Source organism: Eleutherodactylus coqui, chromosome 3 (assembly GCF_035609145.1).
Source record: "Eleutherodactylus coqui strain aEleCoq1 chromosome 3, aEleCoq1.hap1, whole genome shotgun sequence".
NCBI classification, from domain to species: domain Eukaryota; kingdom Metazoa; phylum Chordata; class Amphibia; order Anura; family Eleutherodactylidae; genus Eleutherodactylus; species Eleutherodactylus coqui.
The window spans coordinates 250,082,342-250,102,018 of record NC_089839.1 but is presented as its reverse complement, the minus strand read 5'-3'; the positions used below and the strand labels follow the sequence as shown (position 1 = coordinate 250,102,018).

General features: G+C 47.0%; 1 protein-coding gene across 2 annotated transcripts in view; it reads right to left on the bottom strand.

Moving 5' to 3' along the window:
• LOC136621631 (flavin-containing monooxygenase 5-like) overlaps window positions 1–19,677 on the bottom strand; it is a 105,947-nt gene that overhangs the window by 55,334 nt on the left and 30,936 nt on the right. For both annotated transcript variants that reach the window (XM_066597262.1, XM_066597263.1), the window contains exons 2-4: window positions 6,481–6,631; window positions 5,590–5,778; window positions 3,822–3,984 (exon numbers count right to left, since the gene is read on the bottom strand). In XM_066597262.1, coding sequence (XP_066453359.1) covers window positions 3,822–3,984; window positions 5,590–5,778; window positions 6,481–6,612 — 484 coding nt within the window. In that variant the 5' untranslated portion in view covers window positions 6,613–6,631. The remainder of the gene's footprint in view (window positions 1–3,821; window positions 3,985–5,589; window positions 5,779–6,480; window positions 6,632–19,677) is intronic.

Here is a 19,677-nt window from a genome sequence, read left to right as displayed (position 1 = left end):
TTAATTATAAAACACTGTGTATCCTGCTACACAAATGAAAATATGACAAATCTGAAAGGGTTGATACTAGAAACCCAGAATCCACTACTATATGTTCTTTATGAACTTTATTTGATTTCCAATGATATACCACTGTATATTCAAAAGAACAAGTTTGGATAGTAAGTAATAATAATCTTTATTTATATAGCGCCACATATTCCTCATCGCTTACAAAAACAGGGGGATACAGAAAGGCAAAAGTACAAAAATATAAAAACCACGGTTACTTGTAGTAATCAGTTGATGGAAACAGTAGCGGTGAGGGTCCTGCTCCAATAAGCTTACATACTACGAATAGTGGGGTGATACAGAAGGTAAAGGGGCTGGAGATGTGCACGGTATGGCGAGGTGGAGAGTGAGGGATGCTATACACATACACAATGGTCAGACATTAAGCCATGTAATGGCTGAATCGGTATGACTGCAGAGGGTAGTTGATGGCGGCTGGGTGGTGGATTGACATGAGGGAGGCAATGTAGGGAGGCGAGGTGCTTTGGACAGCTTTGTGGATGAAGTTAGTGAGTTTAAATTGAATTATGTATTTAACAGGCAGCCAATACAGTGACTGGTACAGGGCAGAGGTGTCCAAGTAGTGGCTGTACAGGAAAATGAGCCTGGCTGCTTCATTCAGAATGGATTGGAGAGGGGCGAGTCTGGCGCCGGGGAGGCTGATCAACAGCGAGTTGCAGTAATCGAGCCAAGAGTGGATGAGGGCAACCATGAGTGTTTTTAGCGTGTCCACAGTAAGAAAAGGGCAGATTCTTGCGATGTTCTTGAGGTGCAGCTGACATGTTCGGGACAGAGATTGGATGTAGGGGGTAAAGGAGAGATCAGAGTTGAATATAACCTCAAGGCAGCGGGCATGCTGCCTGGGAGTTATGGTGGTGCCACACACTGAGATGGAGATGTTAGAATGAGGTCGGTTAGTAGAGGGCAGAAAACCAGTAGGTCAGTTTTTGAGAGGTTCAGTTTTAGGTAGAAAGAGGACATAGTGTTAGAGACAGCGGACAGACAGTCAGCGATGTTTTGGAGGAACGGTGCGGAGATGTCACGTGAACAGGTGTATAACTGGATGTTGTCAGCGGAGAGGAGATATTGGAGGCCAAATCTCCGGATGGCTTGTCCAATAGGGGCTATGTAGATGGAGAAAAGTAGGGGGCCAAGGACCGATCCCTGGGGTACCCCAACAGTAAGAGAAAGAGGAGGGGAGGTAGAGCCAGCAAAGGAGACTGAGGAGGAATTTGTGGTCAACAGTGTCAAATGCTGCGGAGGGGTTGAGAAGGATCAGTAAGGAGTAATTGCCCCTCGATTTGACTGTCAGGAGGTTGTTTCACACCTTTGTAAGGGCAGTTTCTGTCGCGTGTAGGGGATGGAAGCTGAACTGTAGGGGGTCGAGAAGAGAGTTTTTTGATAGATAGCTTATAAGGCAGAGTAAACCAGACATTCTAGTAGCTTGGAGATGAAGGGGAGATTTGAGATGGGTCGGTAGTTAGCAGCATCAGTTGAGTCACAAGTTGGTTTCTTTAGCAGTGGGAATATGATGGCATGTTTGAAAGAGGAGGGAAAAATGCCACAGGTCAGAGAAAAGTTGAATATAGTGGTGAGATGGGAGATAACCACCAGGGAGAGGGACTGGAGGAAGTGTGAGGGGAGAGGGTCGCTAGCGCAGGTGGTGGGGTGAGCAGGGGAAAGCAATCTGGAAACTTCTTCCTCTGTCGTTGGTCTGAGGACAGAGAGTGAGCAGGAGCTGTTACTAACAAGACTAGAGTCGGGGATAGTCTGTGATTAAGAGGTTATTTCCTGCCGGATGTCATCAATTTTCTTTTTGAAGTAGGAAGCCAGCTCTTCAGCACTGAGATGTGTCACAGGGGAACTGCAATTTAGGGCTAAGGAGGGAGTGAAAAATATCAAAGAGCCGTTTAGGGTTGTGAGATAGTGAGGAGATGAGAGCTGTGAAGAGAACTTGTTTTGTATGGTGGAGGGCTAGGTTGTAGGTTCTGAGCATAAATTTGCAATGAAGAAAGTCTCCACAGCCATTCAGCACATCTAGAGCACCACCGGATGAAGTGCGTTTGTGGCGTGAGCCAGGGTTGCCGAGTTCTGCATCAGATGGCTTGGGTCACGGGTGGGGCCGCTTCATCCAGGGCATGTTTAAGAGTGGTGTTATAGTGTGCAGCAGCCAGATTAGGGCAGGAGAGGAGAGAGATAGGGGACTGTAGGGATTCAGCAAAGTATTCGGTGTGAACGGCCTGAAGGTTCCTGTATACATAGTAGGTATGAGGGTCTGGAGAGATACTAGAAAGCTTGACAGAAAGAGAGGAGGTTATGGTCAGAGAGCGGGAGAGGGGAGTTAGTGAAGTGGGAAGCAGAGCAGAGACGGAGGAAGACCAGATCAAGAGTATTGCCATCCTTGTAAGTGGGAGAGAGTGTGAGTTGTGAGAGACCAAGAGAGAAAGTGAGCGATAGAAACTGAGAGGCAGATTGGGAGATGGGGTAATTTATGGGGATGTTAAAATCTCTTAAAATGAGGGTTGGAATTTCGCAGAATAGGAAGTGGGGAAGCAAAGTGGCAAAGTGGTCCAAAAACAGGCAAAGAGCACCTGGGAGTTGGTAGATAACTGCTACTCGCATGGACAGCAGATGGAACAGTCATTGCATATGTACCTCAAACAATGGAGAAGTGAGTGAGGGTACAGGGAGGGGGATGACATGGTAGGTACATTTCGGGGAGATAAAAGCACCTACTCCTCCACCATACCTGTTTTCCAGTCTTGGAGTATGGGAGAACTACAAGCTGTTATAAGACAATGCAGCATAAGAGGCCGTGTCAGACTACTGCGTCCAGGTTTCTGAGACAGCGAGCAGATTTAGCAGTAAAAAATGTTGTGGATGGTGGGGAGTTTAGTGCACGCTGACTGGCACTTCCACAGCGCACATTTAAAGGAGTCCAGGGAAGGTATTCATGGCTAGTAGTTGGGCTTGAGGGGTGTTTAAGTGAGTCAGGTATGGGGTAATAGTTAAGGGCAGTGGAGGTTGGGCCAAGATTGGGAGAGATATACCCAACTGCTAGTAGCAGCAAGATAGCAAGGGTGAGCAGATGGTTAGGAGATTTTTGAGGACAACTGTTATGTTTCTCAGTGCCATTAGGGAGTTTGAGGTTTAGTAAGAAAGTATAGAGTGTATGAGAACTGTGCATGGGTGAGGATAGGGGAGAGGGGCTTATGTGAATAGAATGCCCCATAGGTGGGCGTTGAAAAGAGATTCTGAAACTGACAGCAAAGATGAGGACAGAGGTGACAGCATTAGTGATAGCTTTGAAGTGCAAGACATTTAGGCAGAATTTGTGGCCTACCTGTCTCCTGCCCTGTCGAACTGCCATTTCTAACACTTGATCCAGCTCACATTTAATACAGCTCATACTCGCGAGGCAGCCACTCGCGTGGCTATCATGTTTGCACTGATTTTATAATGCAAGTTAAGATGCAATGGGGATACAGCTGGGAGTTGACTAGGCAGCTCGGGGTAGCATAGCAAGCCTACTGACCAAAAGAGGAGGGGGAGGGGAATTTATTGCTCTCCCCAGATAAGGCAAGCATCTCCAACAAGGTTGAGTGAAGATGCTATTGGGGTAGGTGAGTGGCAGAAATTACAAAAAGTAAAGTTTCATTTAGCCAGGAGGATGTGCCAAACGCAGACAGAGTAAAAATGCAGTATGCACAGGTCACAGCACAATCGCAGCATAGATGATTTAAGCAGAGGAGTTTAGCAGGGAGACGTACCTGGAAAGGACTGAAGTTGTAGGTTTGGAGAGGTGTGATGACCAGTGCACACCAGTATGGCATCAAAGACTTGTGTCTCCTGTTTTCCCTCATGTTCTGTGGTAACATCCCACTGACCAGTAGTTGCAAAATCTGGACGCTTCTTAATACTGCAGACTGATGTCTTGTAAAATAATATAACAAAAATATCAGTTTTGGTTCATTTTTAAAACAGCTTTCTAATATACAAGGAATATGGTATTGTATGTAGAACAGTGTGGTCGGAGTCTAAACACCCAGATCCCTACAAATGAAACCAATTTAACTTTTTTATGCTTTAATTAAAAGGGCAGATTAAAACTTAAAGGTCAATACAGAGGAAAGTAGCCCAATGTCCCCAAAAATATTGCTTTATATTGGATACTGGAAATTGTGTTTGGCTTTTTAAAAGCAATGCATGTATACATATTTTACAACAGTCTCATGGGCCATAGATACAATGGACAGGAGAGAACTGTTCTAGGCATGCTCTGTGCAGTTTCAGAGGCTATCGTGCAGAGGTAGAAAATAGATTAGCTGTAATGATCATCTATTGTGAATGGTGGATTATCTGTTATCTATACATAGGTGTTACCTTTCATTGCAATCCTGCCTCTGATGATAACAAGATGACTGCTGAAAAGTTTTCTTTACATAACAGGAAGAGTCAGAGTATTATTAGGCTTAGTGGGCAGGAGTTTAGAATTTTTTTTAAAATATAGATTGTGAGTTTGTGACCGCAAAACTTTCCCCAAATTTCTTCGAACATATATTGCGCATAAAACTAGATTTATACAATAGGTCATTTTCTGATGACACATTCCCTTTTAAGGTAGGGTTACGCTGAAACTTTTGGTAGCAAGGCTTTTTTCCTTGGAGAAATCAAAACCAACAAGCAATTTCATGAGATTTTCAGAATATATGAAAGCAAAAAATCACTGCTACTTACTAAAATGAAGTCTCATAACATAGTGATAAAAAAAATTAGTGATTAATTGGATTGTACCAATTTTCATGAGATTCAAGGTATTCCTATGGATAGCGATTTCTCTACAATTTTGTATTATAAAAAGTTTCATTGTAGCCCTAGTCTTAAACCTTAGTCACACATTATGTGGACAACCACTATAAAGCTCCATAGAGAGGCATGCAGCCATTCTGTATCTTTTGATAGTGTTGAGCAAACTTTACAAAAGTTTGGTTTGAACAGGTCACTGCATTTGGGCAGACATTTTTGATTAGGTTTAAATTAGTTGAAACTGAACCAAAACTTCACAAACCCACCCCTAAAACTGGTGTATTACACCGTCTAAAATCCATAATAGCCCTGTATAACATTTATAGGTTACTTAGGAGTGCATCAAAGTACTTTTGAACTGTTTTTAAGGCAAAGTTAATAAAGAAAAAGAGAAAGTGAATAAGAGGAAAGGGAAAAATAAATTTTAGTGGGTCTGGTCAAGTTGTGCTGCCCAATTTCTGGGTTCACGCCAAACTGAACTTTTAGCATAGTTCCCTCAACACTAACCATTGCATGTCTCCCATTTCATGCAAATGCATTTTCCTTTCTGGTTCCAGAAAAGAAATGTAGCACACCCCACCTGATTGCTTACTGTGTGTGCAGTGTGGCGACACACAGAGTGCAGGATTCTGTTTGACATCATACGGCATTCTTGCTGTGTGTATGAGGACTAAATGTTTTCAGATTCTTTTTTAATGGCTAATTCTTATGAGAAATTATACTGATTACTACCTTAAGCTTGATATATTTCCGGAGTTGAAACTGTTCTGCATATTGATAGAAATATTCCAGCACTTTGGAGTTATGCATGTAGTTGGGAAAGTCTTCAGGCATTGGGTAATCGCTGTAGCACATCATTTCCTTTGATGTATTTATAATAACAGACTTGTAAATGCTAGCTCTGGTTTCTTCAGGTTCTTTCTGCATTGGAAAAGATTCACATAGTTGCCAGATGTACGGTTCAATCCATTAAGTAACCCAATACAACTACATGGATTGCAGAAGCAGAACACCAACACCAAAATACAATCTATTCACAAGAGGTATAAAGTATTTAATACTAGCATTATGTACACAACTGTATTGCTAAGTGTATTTTTATATAATTATGTGATTCTTGGTAAAGGGAAGGGTGCGTGCTCATCATATTTTGTCAACAGTGGGAAATAAACTCAGTCACAAATGTGGGAGAGGGACGATTACCATATGGGAAGCCCAAATAAAGAACCATAGGGATAATGAGGAAATATGAAGAAAATGGTGTTAAAAAAAAGTATTTCCAGTTTTTAATAACTTTATTTAAGGGACTATATCATGTATGACTAGATAGGAAAACCTCTTTGAGGACCAGAAAAGTACTTTAAAGGCATTTATAACAGAAAGAGACAGTACATAATTTCCGTTCAATACATCAAGATGATTTAAAAGGGCCGTCTACAACCAGACAGTCTTTTTTAACATTAAACTGCCTCATAAGGTCTTGCTCTTTAGGACATTATTGTCCCCATTTGTGGTGGGCTCATTGTCCTTTCTCTTCCTGTAATGTTGATATATGGAATGTATATCATTAATAGAATTAATAGCATATTACTGATGTGTGAAAGAATGCATGTGTGAAAATACCTTAAATCTCCAGAGTCCTCCTATATCGTCACTCCTTTCAAAGCATGTGGGCTCCAGACCTTCATCAAGACAGCACTTAATTGCAGGTAGTCCGCTGCAACCGGCACCGATCACAGCAACTTTCTTAACCATAGTGGAGTATTGAGTTTAGCTAGACAGAACAGAATACTGTTAGACCAATGAGAACCTAGGATTGAAAAGGGTTGTTGATAGGCATACTGATTCAACTACCACAAGTATATCCGATATAATATCTGAGGCCTATTGAGGTCCCTGACGATCTGTGGCCTCTGGAGAAACGCGTTGGGATATTAATACTTAGATTTCTCTCTCTCTATTTTTTATATATACTCTATTGGGATTAAGGACCTTTTCCATCATATGGTCTTTACATTATATAACAGTGCAGGGGGAAACACACCAGGCCACAACCAAATGCAGAGCGTCTTGTCTTTATTCAGACTTGATGAACAGAACATAAAGTACTGGCATTCTCCAGATAACATAAAATTCAAGGAAAGTCCTTTTAAATCAGCAGTCCAGCAATAGTAAACACAAAAGTCTTTTAGATTTCAATAAGGCATATCCACAGCAAACCTTCCCTGCAGCGTGGTGCGGTGTCTCCAGCTCAGCCTCTGCTGCTCACACAGGACATCTCCTCCTGAACTGGTCAGCTGCATCAATTTGTATCCACCACCTGTCCTGCTTAGGTGGAATTCCGTACCAGAGTGAGGAACGGACCGGATCTACATCACGGATGCTAGTAACCTCCGTGATATATACCTTCCGTCCCTCAATTCACCTCTCACCCTGCTACAGTTATTCTTTTTTAGTTTTATATTTATATTTTTTTATTTCCAGACTATCTAGAGCTCTCTCCATTGTTGGACTTATCCTATATCCAGAGAGTGCCCTAGCATGAGTATATATTTTTAACAGCACTCTCATTTTTTAATTTTGGAGTGCTGAGGTTCTATACTCAACTGGGATCAAGGACCATTTTCATCATATGGTCCTCACATTACCTTTTGCTTCCCAGGGTATCAAGAGCTCTCTCTATTATTGGACTTATTCTATGTCCAGAGAGTGTCCTATTCTGAGTATATGTTCTTCCCAGCACTATTATTTTGACTATAGGGATGCTGAGGTATACATATCTCACTAATATGAAGTAGTAGTTGTCTCATTGGTATCTATATTTATGTTTTGGTGTTTGTCTTAGGTACACTACATATGTATTTTAATATTAATTAATAAAAAGAATTTTAGTCGTCCTTTAAAGGGTATTTCAGTTTCTGTACTATTTCTGCCCCAGTAGAAAAATCTGTTAGGAAAGGGAGAACATCATCTCAGGCAATATTTCTGATGCATATTGTCACAATTGCCACTCACTGCACAAGACTTGAATGCAACTGTAAAGGACTAATCAGCTTTCCATAGTGTTCTTAACTCTCTTTTTGAGTCTTAGTAACATAACCCAGCTTACTACATAGATACAGCACCAGGACCAAGATAACTACATATATACGGCACCTAAACCAAAATTAATGTATAGATAGTAGAGATGAGCGAGCACCAAAATGCTCGGGTGCTCGTCACTCGGGACGAACTTTTCGCGATGCTCGAGGGTTCGTTTCGAGTAACGAACCCCATTGAAGTCAATGGGCGACCCGAGCATTTTTGTATTTCGCCGATGCTCGCTAAGGTTTCTTTGTGTGAAAATCTAGGCAATTCAAGAAAGTGATGGGAACGACACAGCAACGGATAGGGCAGGCGAGGGGCTACATGTTGGGCTGCATCTCAAGTTCACAGGTCCCACTATTAAGCCACAATAGCGGCAAGAGTGGCCCCCCCTCCCCTCCCAACAACTTTTACTTCTGAAAAGCCCTCATTAGCATGGCATACCTTTGCTAAGCACCACACTACCTCCAACAAAGCACAATCACTGCCTGCATGACACTCTGCTGCCACTTCTCCTGGGTTACATGCTGCCAACCCCCCCCCCCTCCCCCCCACAGCGCACACCAAAGTGTCCCTGCGCAGCCTTCAGCTGCCCTCATGCCACACCACCCTCATGTCTATTTATAAGTGCGTCTGCCATGAGGAGGAACCGCAGGAACACACTGCAGAGGGTTGGCACGGCTAGGCAGCGACCCTCTTTAAAAGGGGCGGGGCGATAGCCCACAAGGCTGTACAGAAGCAATGAGAAATATAATCGTGTGCCACCGCCATCAGGAGCTGCACACGTGGGCATAGCAATGGGGAACCTATGTGCCACACACTATTCATTCTGTCAAGGTGTCTCCGCATGCCCCAGTCAGACCGGGCTTTTTAATTCATAGACACAGGCAGGTACAACTCCCTATTGTGAAGTCCCTGTCGACTGACAGCATGGGTGGCTCCCTGGAACCCACCGGCGATACACAAAAATATCCCATTGCATTGCCCAACACAGCTGAGGTAGTAATGTCGTGCTTAATGCACGTGGGCTTCGGCCCACACTGCATGCCCCAGTCTGACTGGGGTTCTTTACAAGTGGAAACAGATGCATTTATAATTCCCTGTGGACCCACAGCATGGGTGGGTGCCAGGAAGCCACCGGCGGTACATAGAAATATCCCATTGCATTGCCCAACACAGCTGAGGTAGTAATGTCGTGCTTAATGCAGGTGGGCTTCAGCCCACACTGCATGCCCCAGTCAGACTGGGGTTCTTTACAAGTGGACACATGTAGGTTAAACTCTGTGTGCACCTACAGCATGGGTGGCTCCCTGGAACCCACCGGCGATACACAAAAATATCCCATTGCATTGCCCAACACAGCTGAGGTAGTAATGTCGTGCTTAATGCAGGTGGGCTTCGGCCCACACTGCATGCCCCAGTCTGACTGGGGTTCTTTACAAGTGGAAACAGATGTATTTATAATTCCCTGTGGACCCACAGCATGGGTGGGTGCCAGGAAGCCACCGTCGGTACATAGAAATATCCCATTGCATTGCCCAACACAGCTGAGGTAGTAATGTCGTGCTTAATGCAGGTGGGCTTCGGCCCACACTGCATGCCCCAGTCTGACTGGGGTTCTTTACAAGTGGAAACAGATGCATTTATAATTCCCTGTGGACCCACAGCATGGGTGGGTGCCAGGAAGCCACCGGCGGTACATAGAAATATCCCATTGCATTGCCCAACACAGCTGAGGTAGCAATGTCGTGCTTAATGCAGGTGGGCTCCGGCCAACACTGCATGCCCCAGTCAGACTGGTAATATGTACAGTAACAGTAACCGCGTTGGTGGTAATGTGGTGGTGACTGCGGACCTAGTAGCGCGGTTTTATTTTGTTGGTTTTCGGAATGTGGCCAGGATTAAGTGGGCCGTGGCGAGGGACGTTTTGGAGGCACTACGTGTCCTCTCCACGTGTCCGTGGTTATATGCACCTTAACAGTAACAGCGTTGGTGGGAAATGGCCTCGCTGCCATCATGTCTTTGGGAAGCCTCTGTTTCCACACCCCAGAGACATACCATTAGCAGCGGTATAGGCAGAGCCCAGAATTAGTAACATTTCAGCCGTAGCATTAGCGACAGGCCCCACTAACATATCACTAGCAGCATTATAGGGGGAGCACAGTCTAAGTTCCATTTCAGTAATAGTAGCAGCCTACACAGGCCCCAGTAACAATTCCGAAGCAGCAGTATAGTGGGAGCGCAGTCTTCGTTCCATTTCAGTAATAGTAGCAGCCTACACAGGCCCCAGGAACAATTCTGAAGCAGCAGTATAGTGGGAGCGCAGTCTTCGTTCCATTTCAGTAATAGTAGCAGCCTACACAGGCCCCAGGAACAATTCCGAAGCAGCAGTATAGTGGGAGCGCAGTCTTCGTTCCATTTCAGTAATAGTAGCAGCCTACACAGGCCCCAGGAACAATTCCGAAGCAGCAGTATAGTGGGAGCGCAGTCTTAGTTCCATTTCAGTAGCTGCAGTATAGCAAAGGCCCAAGTTACATTTATGTAGCTAAACTGTAGGCCAACCCCACACACACTTCTGTACCATGAGTGCAGGCGAAGAACATACAAATTGCTATGATTACACTGTAGGTGAGGGCCCCAAAAAATTGGTGTACCAACAGTACTAATGTACCTCAGTAAAAATTGGCCATGCCCAACCAAGATGGCAGGTGAAACCCATTAATCGCTTTGGTTAATGTGGCTTAAGTGGTAACTAGGCCTGGAGGCAGCCCAGTTTAACGAAAAATTGGTTCAAGTTAAAGTTCCAACGCTTTTAAGAGCATTGAAACATATAAAAATTGTTTAGAAAAATTATATGAGTGAGCCTTGTGGCCCTAAGAAAAATTGCCCGTTCAGCGTGATTACGTGAGGTTTCAGGAGGAGGAGCAGGAGAAGGAGGAGGAATATTAGACACAGATTGATGAAGCAGAAATGTCCCCGTTTTGGATGGTGAGAGAGAACGTAGCTTCCATCCGCGGGTGCAGCCTACGTATTGCTTACGTATCGCTGCTGTCCGCTGGTGGAGAAGAGAAGTCTGGGGAAATCCAGGCTTTGTTCATCTTGATGAGTGTTAGCCTGTCGGCACTGTCGGTTGACAGGCGGGTACGCTTATCTGTGATGATTCCCCCAGCCGCACTAAACACCCTTTCCGACAAGACGCTAGGCGCAGGACAAGCAAGCACCTCCAGGGCATACAGCGCTAGTTCAGGCCACGTGTCCAGCTTCGACACCCAGTAGTTGTAGGGGGCAGAGGCGTCACGGAGGACGGTCGTGCGATCGGCTACGTACTCCTTCACCATCCTTTTACAGTGCTCCCGCCGACTCAGCCTTGACTGGAGAGTGGTGACACAGTCTTGCTGGGGAGCCAGAAAGCTGTCCAGGGCCTTAGAGAGTGTTCCCCTGCGTGTGCTGTACATGCTGCCTGATCTCCATGCCTCCCTTGCTACCTGGCCCTCGGAACTGCGCCTTCTGCCACTAGCGCTGTCGGATGGGAATTTTACCATCAACTTGTCCGCCAGGGTCCTGTGGTATAGCATCACTCTCGAACCCCTTTCCTCTTTGGGTATCAGAGTGGAAAGGTTCTCCTTATACCGTGGGTCGAGCAGTGTGTACACCCAGTAATCCGTAGTGGCCAGAATGCGTGTAACGCGAGGGTCACGAGAAAGGCATCCTAACATGAAGTCAGCCATGTGTGCCAGGGTACCTGTACGCAACACATGGCTGTCCGCACTAGGAAGATCACTTTCAGGATTCTCCTCCTCCTCCTCCTCCTCCTCCTCAGGCCATACACGCTGAAATGATGACAGGCAAGCAGCATGGGTACCGTCAGCAGTGGGCCAAGCTGTCTCTTCCCCCTCCTCCTCATCCTCCTCATGCTCCTCCTCCTCCTCCTGAACGCGCTGAGATATAGACAGGAGGGTGCTCTGACTATCCAGCGACATACTGTCTTCCCCCGCCTCCGTTTCCGAGCGCAAAGCGGCTGCCTTTATGGTTTGCAGGGAACTTCTCAAGATGCATAGCAGAGGAATGGTGACGCTAATGATTGCAGCATCGCCGCTCACCACCTGGGTAGACTGCTCAAAGTTTCCAAGGACCTGGCAGATGTCTGCCAACCAGGCCCACTCTTCTGAAAAGAATTGAGGAGGCTGACTCCCACTGCGCCGCCCATGTTGGAGTTGGTATTCCACTATAGCTCTACGCTGCTCATAGAGCCTAGCCAACATGTGGAGCGTAGAGTTCCACCATGTGGGCACGTCGCACAGCAGTCGGTGCACTGGCAGATTAAACCGATGTTGCAGGGTGCGCAGGGTGGCAGCATCCGTGTGGGACTTGCGGAAATGTGCGCAGAGGCGGCGCACCTTTACGAGCAGGTCTGACAAGCGTGGGTAGCTTTTCAGAAAGCGCTGAACCACCAAATTAAAGACGTGGGCCAGGCATGGCACGTGCGTGAGGCTGCCGAGCTGCAGAGCCGCCACCAGGTTACGGCCGTTGTCACACACGACCATGCCCGGTTGGAGGCTCAGCGGTGCAAACCAACGGTCGGTCTGCTCTGTCAGACCCTGCAGCAGATCGTGGGCCGTGTGCCTCCTATCTCCTAAGCTGAGTAGTTTCAGCACGGCCTGCTGACGCTTGCCCACCGCTGTGCTGCCACGCCGCGCGACACCGACTGCTGGCGACGTCCTGCTGCTGCTGACACATCTAGATTGCGAGACAGAGGTTGAGGAGGAGGAGGAGGAGGAGGGTGCTTTAGTGGAAGAAGCATACACCGCCGAACATACCACCACCGAGCTGGGGCCCGCAATTCTGGGGGTGGGTAGGACGTGAGCGGTCCCAGGCTCTGACTCTGTCCCAGCCTCCACTAAATTCACCCAATGTGCCGTCAGGGAGATGTAGTGGCCCTGCCCGCCTGTGCTTGTCCACGTGTCCGTAGTTAAGTGGACCTTGCCACTAACCGCATTGGTGAGGGCGCGTACAATGTTGCGGGAGACGTGGTCGTGCAGGGCTGGGACGGCACATCGGGAAAAGTAGTGGCGACTGGGAACTAAGTAGCGCGGGGCCGCCGCCGCCATCATAGCTTTGAAAGCCTCCGTTTCCACAACCCTATACTGCAGCATCTCAAGGCTGATAAATTTGGCTATGTGGACGGTTAACGATTGAGCGTGCGGGTGCGTGGCGGCGTACTTGCGCTTGCGCTCCAACACTTGCGCTAGCGACGGCTGGACTGTGCGGTGCGAGACATTGGTGGATGGGGCCGAGGACAGCGGAGGTGAGGGTGTGGGTGCAGGCCATGAGACGGTAGTGCCTGTGTCCTGAGAGGGGGGTTGGATCTCAGTGGCAGGTTGGGGCACAGGGGGAGAGGCAGCGGTGCAAACCGGAGGCGGTGAACGGCCTTCATCCCACCTTGTGGGGTGCTTGGCCATCATATGTCTGCGCATGCTGGTGGTCGTGAGGCTGTTGGTGATGGCTCCCCGGCTGATCTTGGCGCGACAAAGGTTGCACACCACTGTTCGTCGGTCGTCAGGCGTCTCGGTGAAAAACTGCCAGACCTTAGAGCACCTCGGCCTCTGCAGGGTGGCATGGCGCGAGGGTGTGCTTTGGGAAACAGTTGGTGGATTATTTGGTCTGGCCCTGCCTCTACCCCTGGACACCGCACTGCCTCTTGCAACCTGCCCTGCTGCTGCCCGTGCCTCCCCCTCTGAAGACCTGTCCTCAGTAGGCGTAGCAAACCAGGTGGGGTCAGTCACCTCATTGTCCAGCTGCTCTTCCTCCGAATCCTCTGTGCGCTCCTCCCTCGGAGTTACTGCCCTTACTACTACCTCACTGATAGACAACTGTGTCTCATCGTCATCGTCCTCCTCACCCACTAAAAGGTCTTGAGACAGTTGCCGGAAGTCCCCAGCCTCATCCCCCGGACCCCGGGAACTTTCCAATGGTTGTGCATCAGTGACGATAAACTCCTCTGGTGGGAGAGGAACCACTGCTGCCCAATCTGAGCAGGGGCCCGAGAACAGTTCCTGGGAGTGTTCCCGCTCCTGAGCATGTGTCATTGTAGTGGAGGCAGGAGGCTGGGAGGAAGGAGGAGCAGCAGACAGAGGATTCGGATTTGCAGCACTGGACGGCGCAGAACTCTGGGTGGATGATAGCTTCCTCGAAGCACTTTCTGCCATCCACGACAGGACCTGCTCACACTGCTCATTTTCTAATAAAGGTCTCTCGCGTGGACCCATTAATTGGGCGATGAATGTGGGGACGCCAGAAACGTGCCTCTCTCCTAATCGCGCAGCAGTCGGCTGCGACACACCTGGATCAGGAGCTCGGCCTGTGCCCACACCCTCACTTGGGCCTACGCGTCCTCGGCCGCGTCCACGTCCTCTCGGCCTACCCCTACCCCTCAGCATGCTGTATTACCAGTGATTTCCAAGCCAGGAAAGAAATTGGCGCAAGCCTGCAGCGAAAATAGAATTTTTTCCCTAGTTTTTCAAAGGACAAGCCACACTGCGTGTATTCAATGAATACTACTAAGTTTAATAACTGTGTTGTGGCCCTGCAAATGTGTCACAGAACTGCAGTGATGCAAAGTTATTCGCTACAGCAGATCAGGGATTTCCCATGCAGGGAAAAAATTGGCGCAAGCCTGCAGAAAAACATAGCTGGCTGCGTCTGATTTTTTTTAACGTTCTGCACGCAGCACACACGTACCCAGAGCCCTGAGGACTGTCAGAAGCAGGCGAAATAGAATTTTTTCCCTTGTTTTTCAAAGGACAAGCCACACTGCGTGTATTCAATGAATACTACTAAGTTTAATAACTGTGTTGTGGCCCTGCAAATGTGTCACAGAACTGCAGTGATGCAAAGTTATTGGCTCCAGCAGATCAGGGATTTCCCATGCAGGAAAAAAATTGGCGCAAGCCTGCAGCCAAAATAGAATTTTTTCCCTAGTTTTTCAAAGGACAAGCCACACTGCGTGTATTCAATGAATACTACTAAGTTTAATAACTGTGTTGTGGCCCTGCAAATGTGTCAGAGAACTGCAGTGATGCAAAGTTATTGGCTACAGCAGATCAGGGATTTCCCATGCAGGGAAAAAATTGGCGCAAGCCTGCAGTAAAACATAGCTGGCTGCGTCTGATTTTTTTTAACGTTCTGCACGCAGCACACACGTACCCAGAGCCCTGAGGACTGTCAGAGGCAGGCGAAATAGAATTTTTTCCCTTGTTTTTCAAAGGACAAGCCACACTGCGTGTATTCAATGAATACTACTAAGTTTAATAACTGTGTTGTGGCCCTGCAAATGTGTCAGAGAACTGCAGTGATGCAAAGTTATTGGCTACAGCAGATCAGGGATTTCCCATGCAGGAAAAAAATTGGTGCAAGCCTGCAGTAAAACGTAGCTGGCTCCGTCTGATTTTTTTTTACGTTCTGCACGCAGCACACACGTGCCCAGAGCCCTGAGGACTGTCAGAGGCAGGCGAAATAGAATTTTTTCCCTTGTTTTTCAAAGGACAAGCCACACTGCGTGTATTCAATGAATACTACTAAGTTTAATAACTGTGTTGTGGCCCTGCAAATGTGTCACAGAACTGCAGTGATGCAAAGTTATTGGCTCCAGCAGATCAGGGACTTCCCATGCAGGAAAAAAATTGGCGCAAGCCTGCAGCCAAAATGGAATTTTATCCCTAGTTTTTCAAAGGACAAGCCACACTGCGTGTATTCAATGAATACTACTAAGTTTAATAACTGTGTTGTGGCCCTGCAAATGTGTCAGAGAACTGCAGTGATGCAAAGTTATTGGCTCCAGCAGATCAGGGCTTTCCCATGCAGAAAAAAAATTGGCGCAAACCTGCAGCCAAAATTGAATTTTTTCCCTAGTTTTTCAAAGGACAAGCCACACTGCGTGTATTCAATGAATACTACTAAGTTTAATAACTGTGTTGTGGCCCTGCAAATGTGTCAGAGAACTGCAGTGATGCAAAGTTATTGGCTACAGCAGATCAGGGATTTCCCATGCAGGAAAAAAATTGGCGCAAGCCTGCAGTAAAACGTAGCTGGCTGCGTCTGATTTTTTTTTAACGTTCTGCACGCAGCACACACGTACCCAGAGCCCTGAGGACTGTCAGAGGCAGGCGAAAAATAATTTTTTCCCTTGTTTTTCAAAGGAAAAGCCACACTGCGTCTATTCAATGAATAATGTATGTCTTCTGGCCCTGCCTACACAATTCTATCCCTGTAGTATTAATGCCGGGTGCAATGGTCTGCACAGCCGGTTTTGAGAAAGAAAAAAAATATGCAACACTGCTAACAGCAGCCTGGACAGTACTGCACACGGATAGATGTGGCCCTAGAAAGGACCGTTGGGGTTCTTGAAGCCTACACTCACTGCTAACACTCTCCCTGCCTAACCACCACTTCTGTCCCTATTGCAGGGCGCAATGCTCTGCAGATCCAATTTTGAAAAAAAAAAAATATATACAGTGCTAACACAGTACTGCACACTATTAGATGAGGCCCTGAGAAGGACCGTTGGGGTTCTTGAAGCCTACACTCACTCCTAACGCTCTCCCTACAGCAGCTCCAGCACGATACCACTGTCCCTCAGCTAACTCACAAGACATCTGAGGCGAGCCGCAGGAGGGGCCGATTTTTATACTCCGGTGACATCAGATCTCCCAGCCACTCACAGCAGGGGGGTGGTATAGGGCTTGAACGTCACAGGGGGAAGTTGTAATGCCTTCCCTGTCTTTCAATTGGCCAGAAAAGCGCGCTAACGTCTCAGAGAGGAAACTGAAAGTAACCGGAACACCGCGTGGTACTCGTTACGAGTAACGAGCATCCCGAACACCCTAATATTCGCACGAATATCAAGCTCGGACGAGTACGTTCGCTCATCTCTAATAGATAGTGACAGAAGTGAGCTTACTATATAAATATGGTACTAGATCCCTGCTTACTACACAGCTATGATACCAAAACCAAGCTTACTACACAGATACAGTGCCACAAGTTTGCTACATAGATACCAGAAGTGAGCCTACTACATACATATGGTACAAGAACTGAGCTTATGGCATAAATACAGCACCAGGACCAAGTTTACTACAAAGATACAGTACCAAAACAAGCTTAATGCATAGATACTTCTGAAGTGTAGGCAAAAGAGTATATGATCTAGAAATTGCATGTTGCTCTCATAGTGAGGGTGCATTCACACGAACGTATATCGGCTCGGTTTTCACGCCGAGCCGATATACGTTGTCCTCGGGTGCAGAGGGGGGAGGATGGAAGAGCCAGGGCAAGGAACTGAGGTTCCCGCCCCCTCTCTGCCTCCTCTCCGCCCCTCTGCACTATTTGCAATGGGGAGAGGCGGGATGGGGGCGGGGCCAATTCTCGGGACTTTAGTCCCGCCCCCGTCCCACCTCCTCTCATTGCAAATAGTGCTGGGGGGGCGGAGAGGAGGCAGAGAGGGGGCGGGAGCCTCAGTTCCTGGCCCTGGCTCTTCCATCCTCCCCCCTCTGCACCGGAGGACAACGTATATCGGCTCGGCGTAAAACCCGAGCCGATATACGTTCGTGTGACTTCACCCTTATGCTGTATTCATTAAAAAGCATGCCCAATATGTAACAAAGACTGTGAATGCTGCATTAGGGGACGGCTACTTAACGCAGGCCCACTGCAATTTTTTTTCAGCAAAAAATCCTCAGCAAATCTGCCGAAAATTGCTGTGTATATTAATAGCAAGACAATTGCATTGTGGATTTTTTTCAACAGCTTGTGGATGAGATTTCATAAAATGTCATCCACATTGCTTGTACTGCAATATGCTGAGGATTTTTCACACGTAGTTCTGCCGTAGAAAATCTATAAGCATTTATGTTCTGTGTGTTACACGTTCTGAAAGTTATATAGTAAGACCCTGACCACACCTGATCACACACAGAACATTTTACAAACATATAGGCACAATTTTACACATAAATATGCACAGATGGGCAGGCTTATATGTACATTTAACATACATGCAAGCACACACACACACACAAACATGTATATGCATCTTCATGGATGTCGTAGCAAGTCACCACCACTGAAGCACTCACAGCAGCAGATAAGAGGAGCAGCACAGCATTCCAGCAGGATTTGGTAGAATTTCTTTATAGATTGAGCGCCACTGTGGGAGCGAGAAATAGCGTGACCAGGTTCATCTCCCTTTTCTCCTCTTCCAATGTCTGTTAGCTGCAGTCATGGCCTGGATTCTGTATTAGCATCACTTAACAACAAGCTCTGCTCCCTGCTAAGTGGCTCTCAGGTTGCTCTCTGCTTACGAACACAATCACGGACATATCAACTTTTTTTCACAGACACTGGAAAAAAGTTCCCTATTTGTATGGACTGTCTAAGACTTTCTGGATAGTTCTCAACCCTGCCGCTGTGATCCCTATAGCTACACCACTGTGTCCAGCATTAAACAGGTTAGTTTATAGCACGCTGGCATTAAAGTGTCTATAAAGTTAGGTAGAGATGAGCGAACGTACTCGTCCGAGCTTGATGCTCATTCGAGTATTAGCGTGTTCGAGATGCTCGTTACTCGTAACGAGCACCACGCGATGTTCGGGTTACTTTCACTTTCATCTCTGAGACGTTAGCGCGCTTTTCTGGCCAATTGAAAGACAGGGAAGGCATTACAACTTCCCCCTGCGATGTTCAAGCCCTATACCACCCCCCTGCAGTGAGTGGCTGGCGAGATCAGGTGTCACCCGAGTATATAAATCGGCCCCTCCCGCGGCTCGCCACAGATGCCTTCTGACAGAGATCAGGGGAAGTGCTGTCTTGCTTTAGCTGCTATAGGGAGAGTGTTAGGAGTTATTGTAGGCTTCAAGAACCCAAACGATCCTTCTTAGGGCCACAGCTAACCGTGTGCAGTAGTGTGGAGGCTGCTTTTTGCAGTGTTGCACTTTTTTTTTTTTTGTATATCGGCCGTGCAGAGCATTGCGTCCTGCAGTAATTTTACATAGTCCAGGGCCAGTAGTGGTGAGGCAGGGACAGAAGACATATTTAGTGTATATAGGCAGTGGGCCTTTCCAAAAACATTTGGGAAAAAAAATCTATTTGGGCTGCCTGTGACCGTCCTCAGTGTACTGGGTCTCTGTTGGGGGTAGTTGTCCTAATTCATACGCAGCCAGCTAAGTGTTACAGCAGGCTTGCGCAAAATTCTTTCCTGGCTCTGTGTTGGCTGTTACATCACCGCTGTATTCCTGTCCACAGTGCAACAGTCTGCAGTAATTTTACATAGTTCAGGGCCAGTAGTGGTGAGGCAGGGACAGAAGACATATTTAGTGTATATAGGCAGTGGGCCTTTCCAAAAACATTTGGGAAAAAAAATCTATTTGGGCTGCCTGTGACCGTCCTCAGTGTACTGGGTCTCTGTTGGGGGTAGTTGTCCTAATTCATACGCAGCCAGCTAAGTGTTACAGCAGGCTTGCGCAAAATTCTTTCCTGGCTCTGTGTTGCCTGTTACATCACCGCTGTATTCCTGTCCACAGTGATACTGTCTGACTCTGCAGTAATTTTACATAGTCCAGGGCCAGTAGTGGTGAGGCAGGGACAGAAGACATATTTAGTGTATATAGGCAGTGGGCCTTTCCAAAAACATTTGGGGAAAAAAATCTATTTGGGCTGCCTGTGACCGTCCTCAGTGTACTG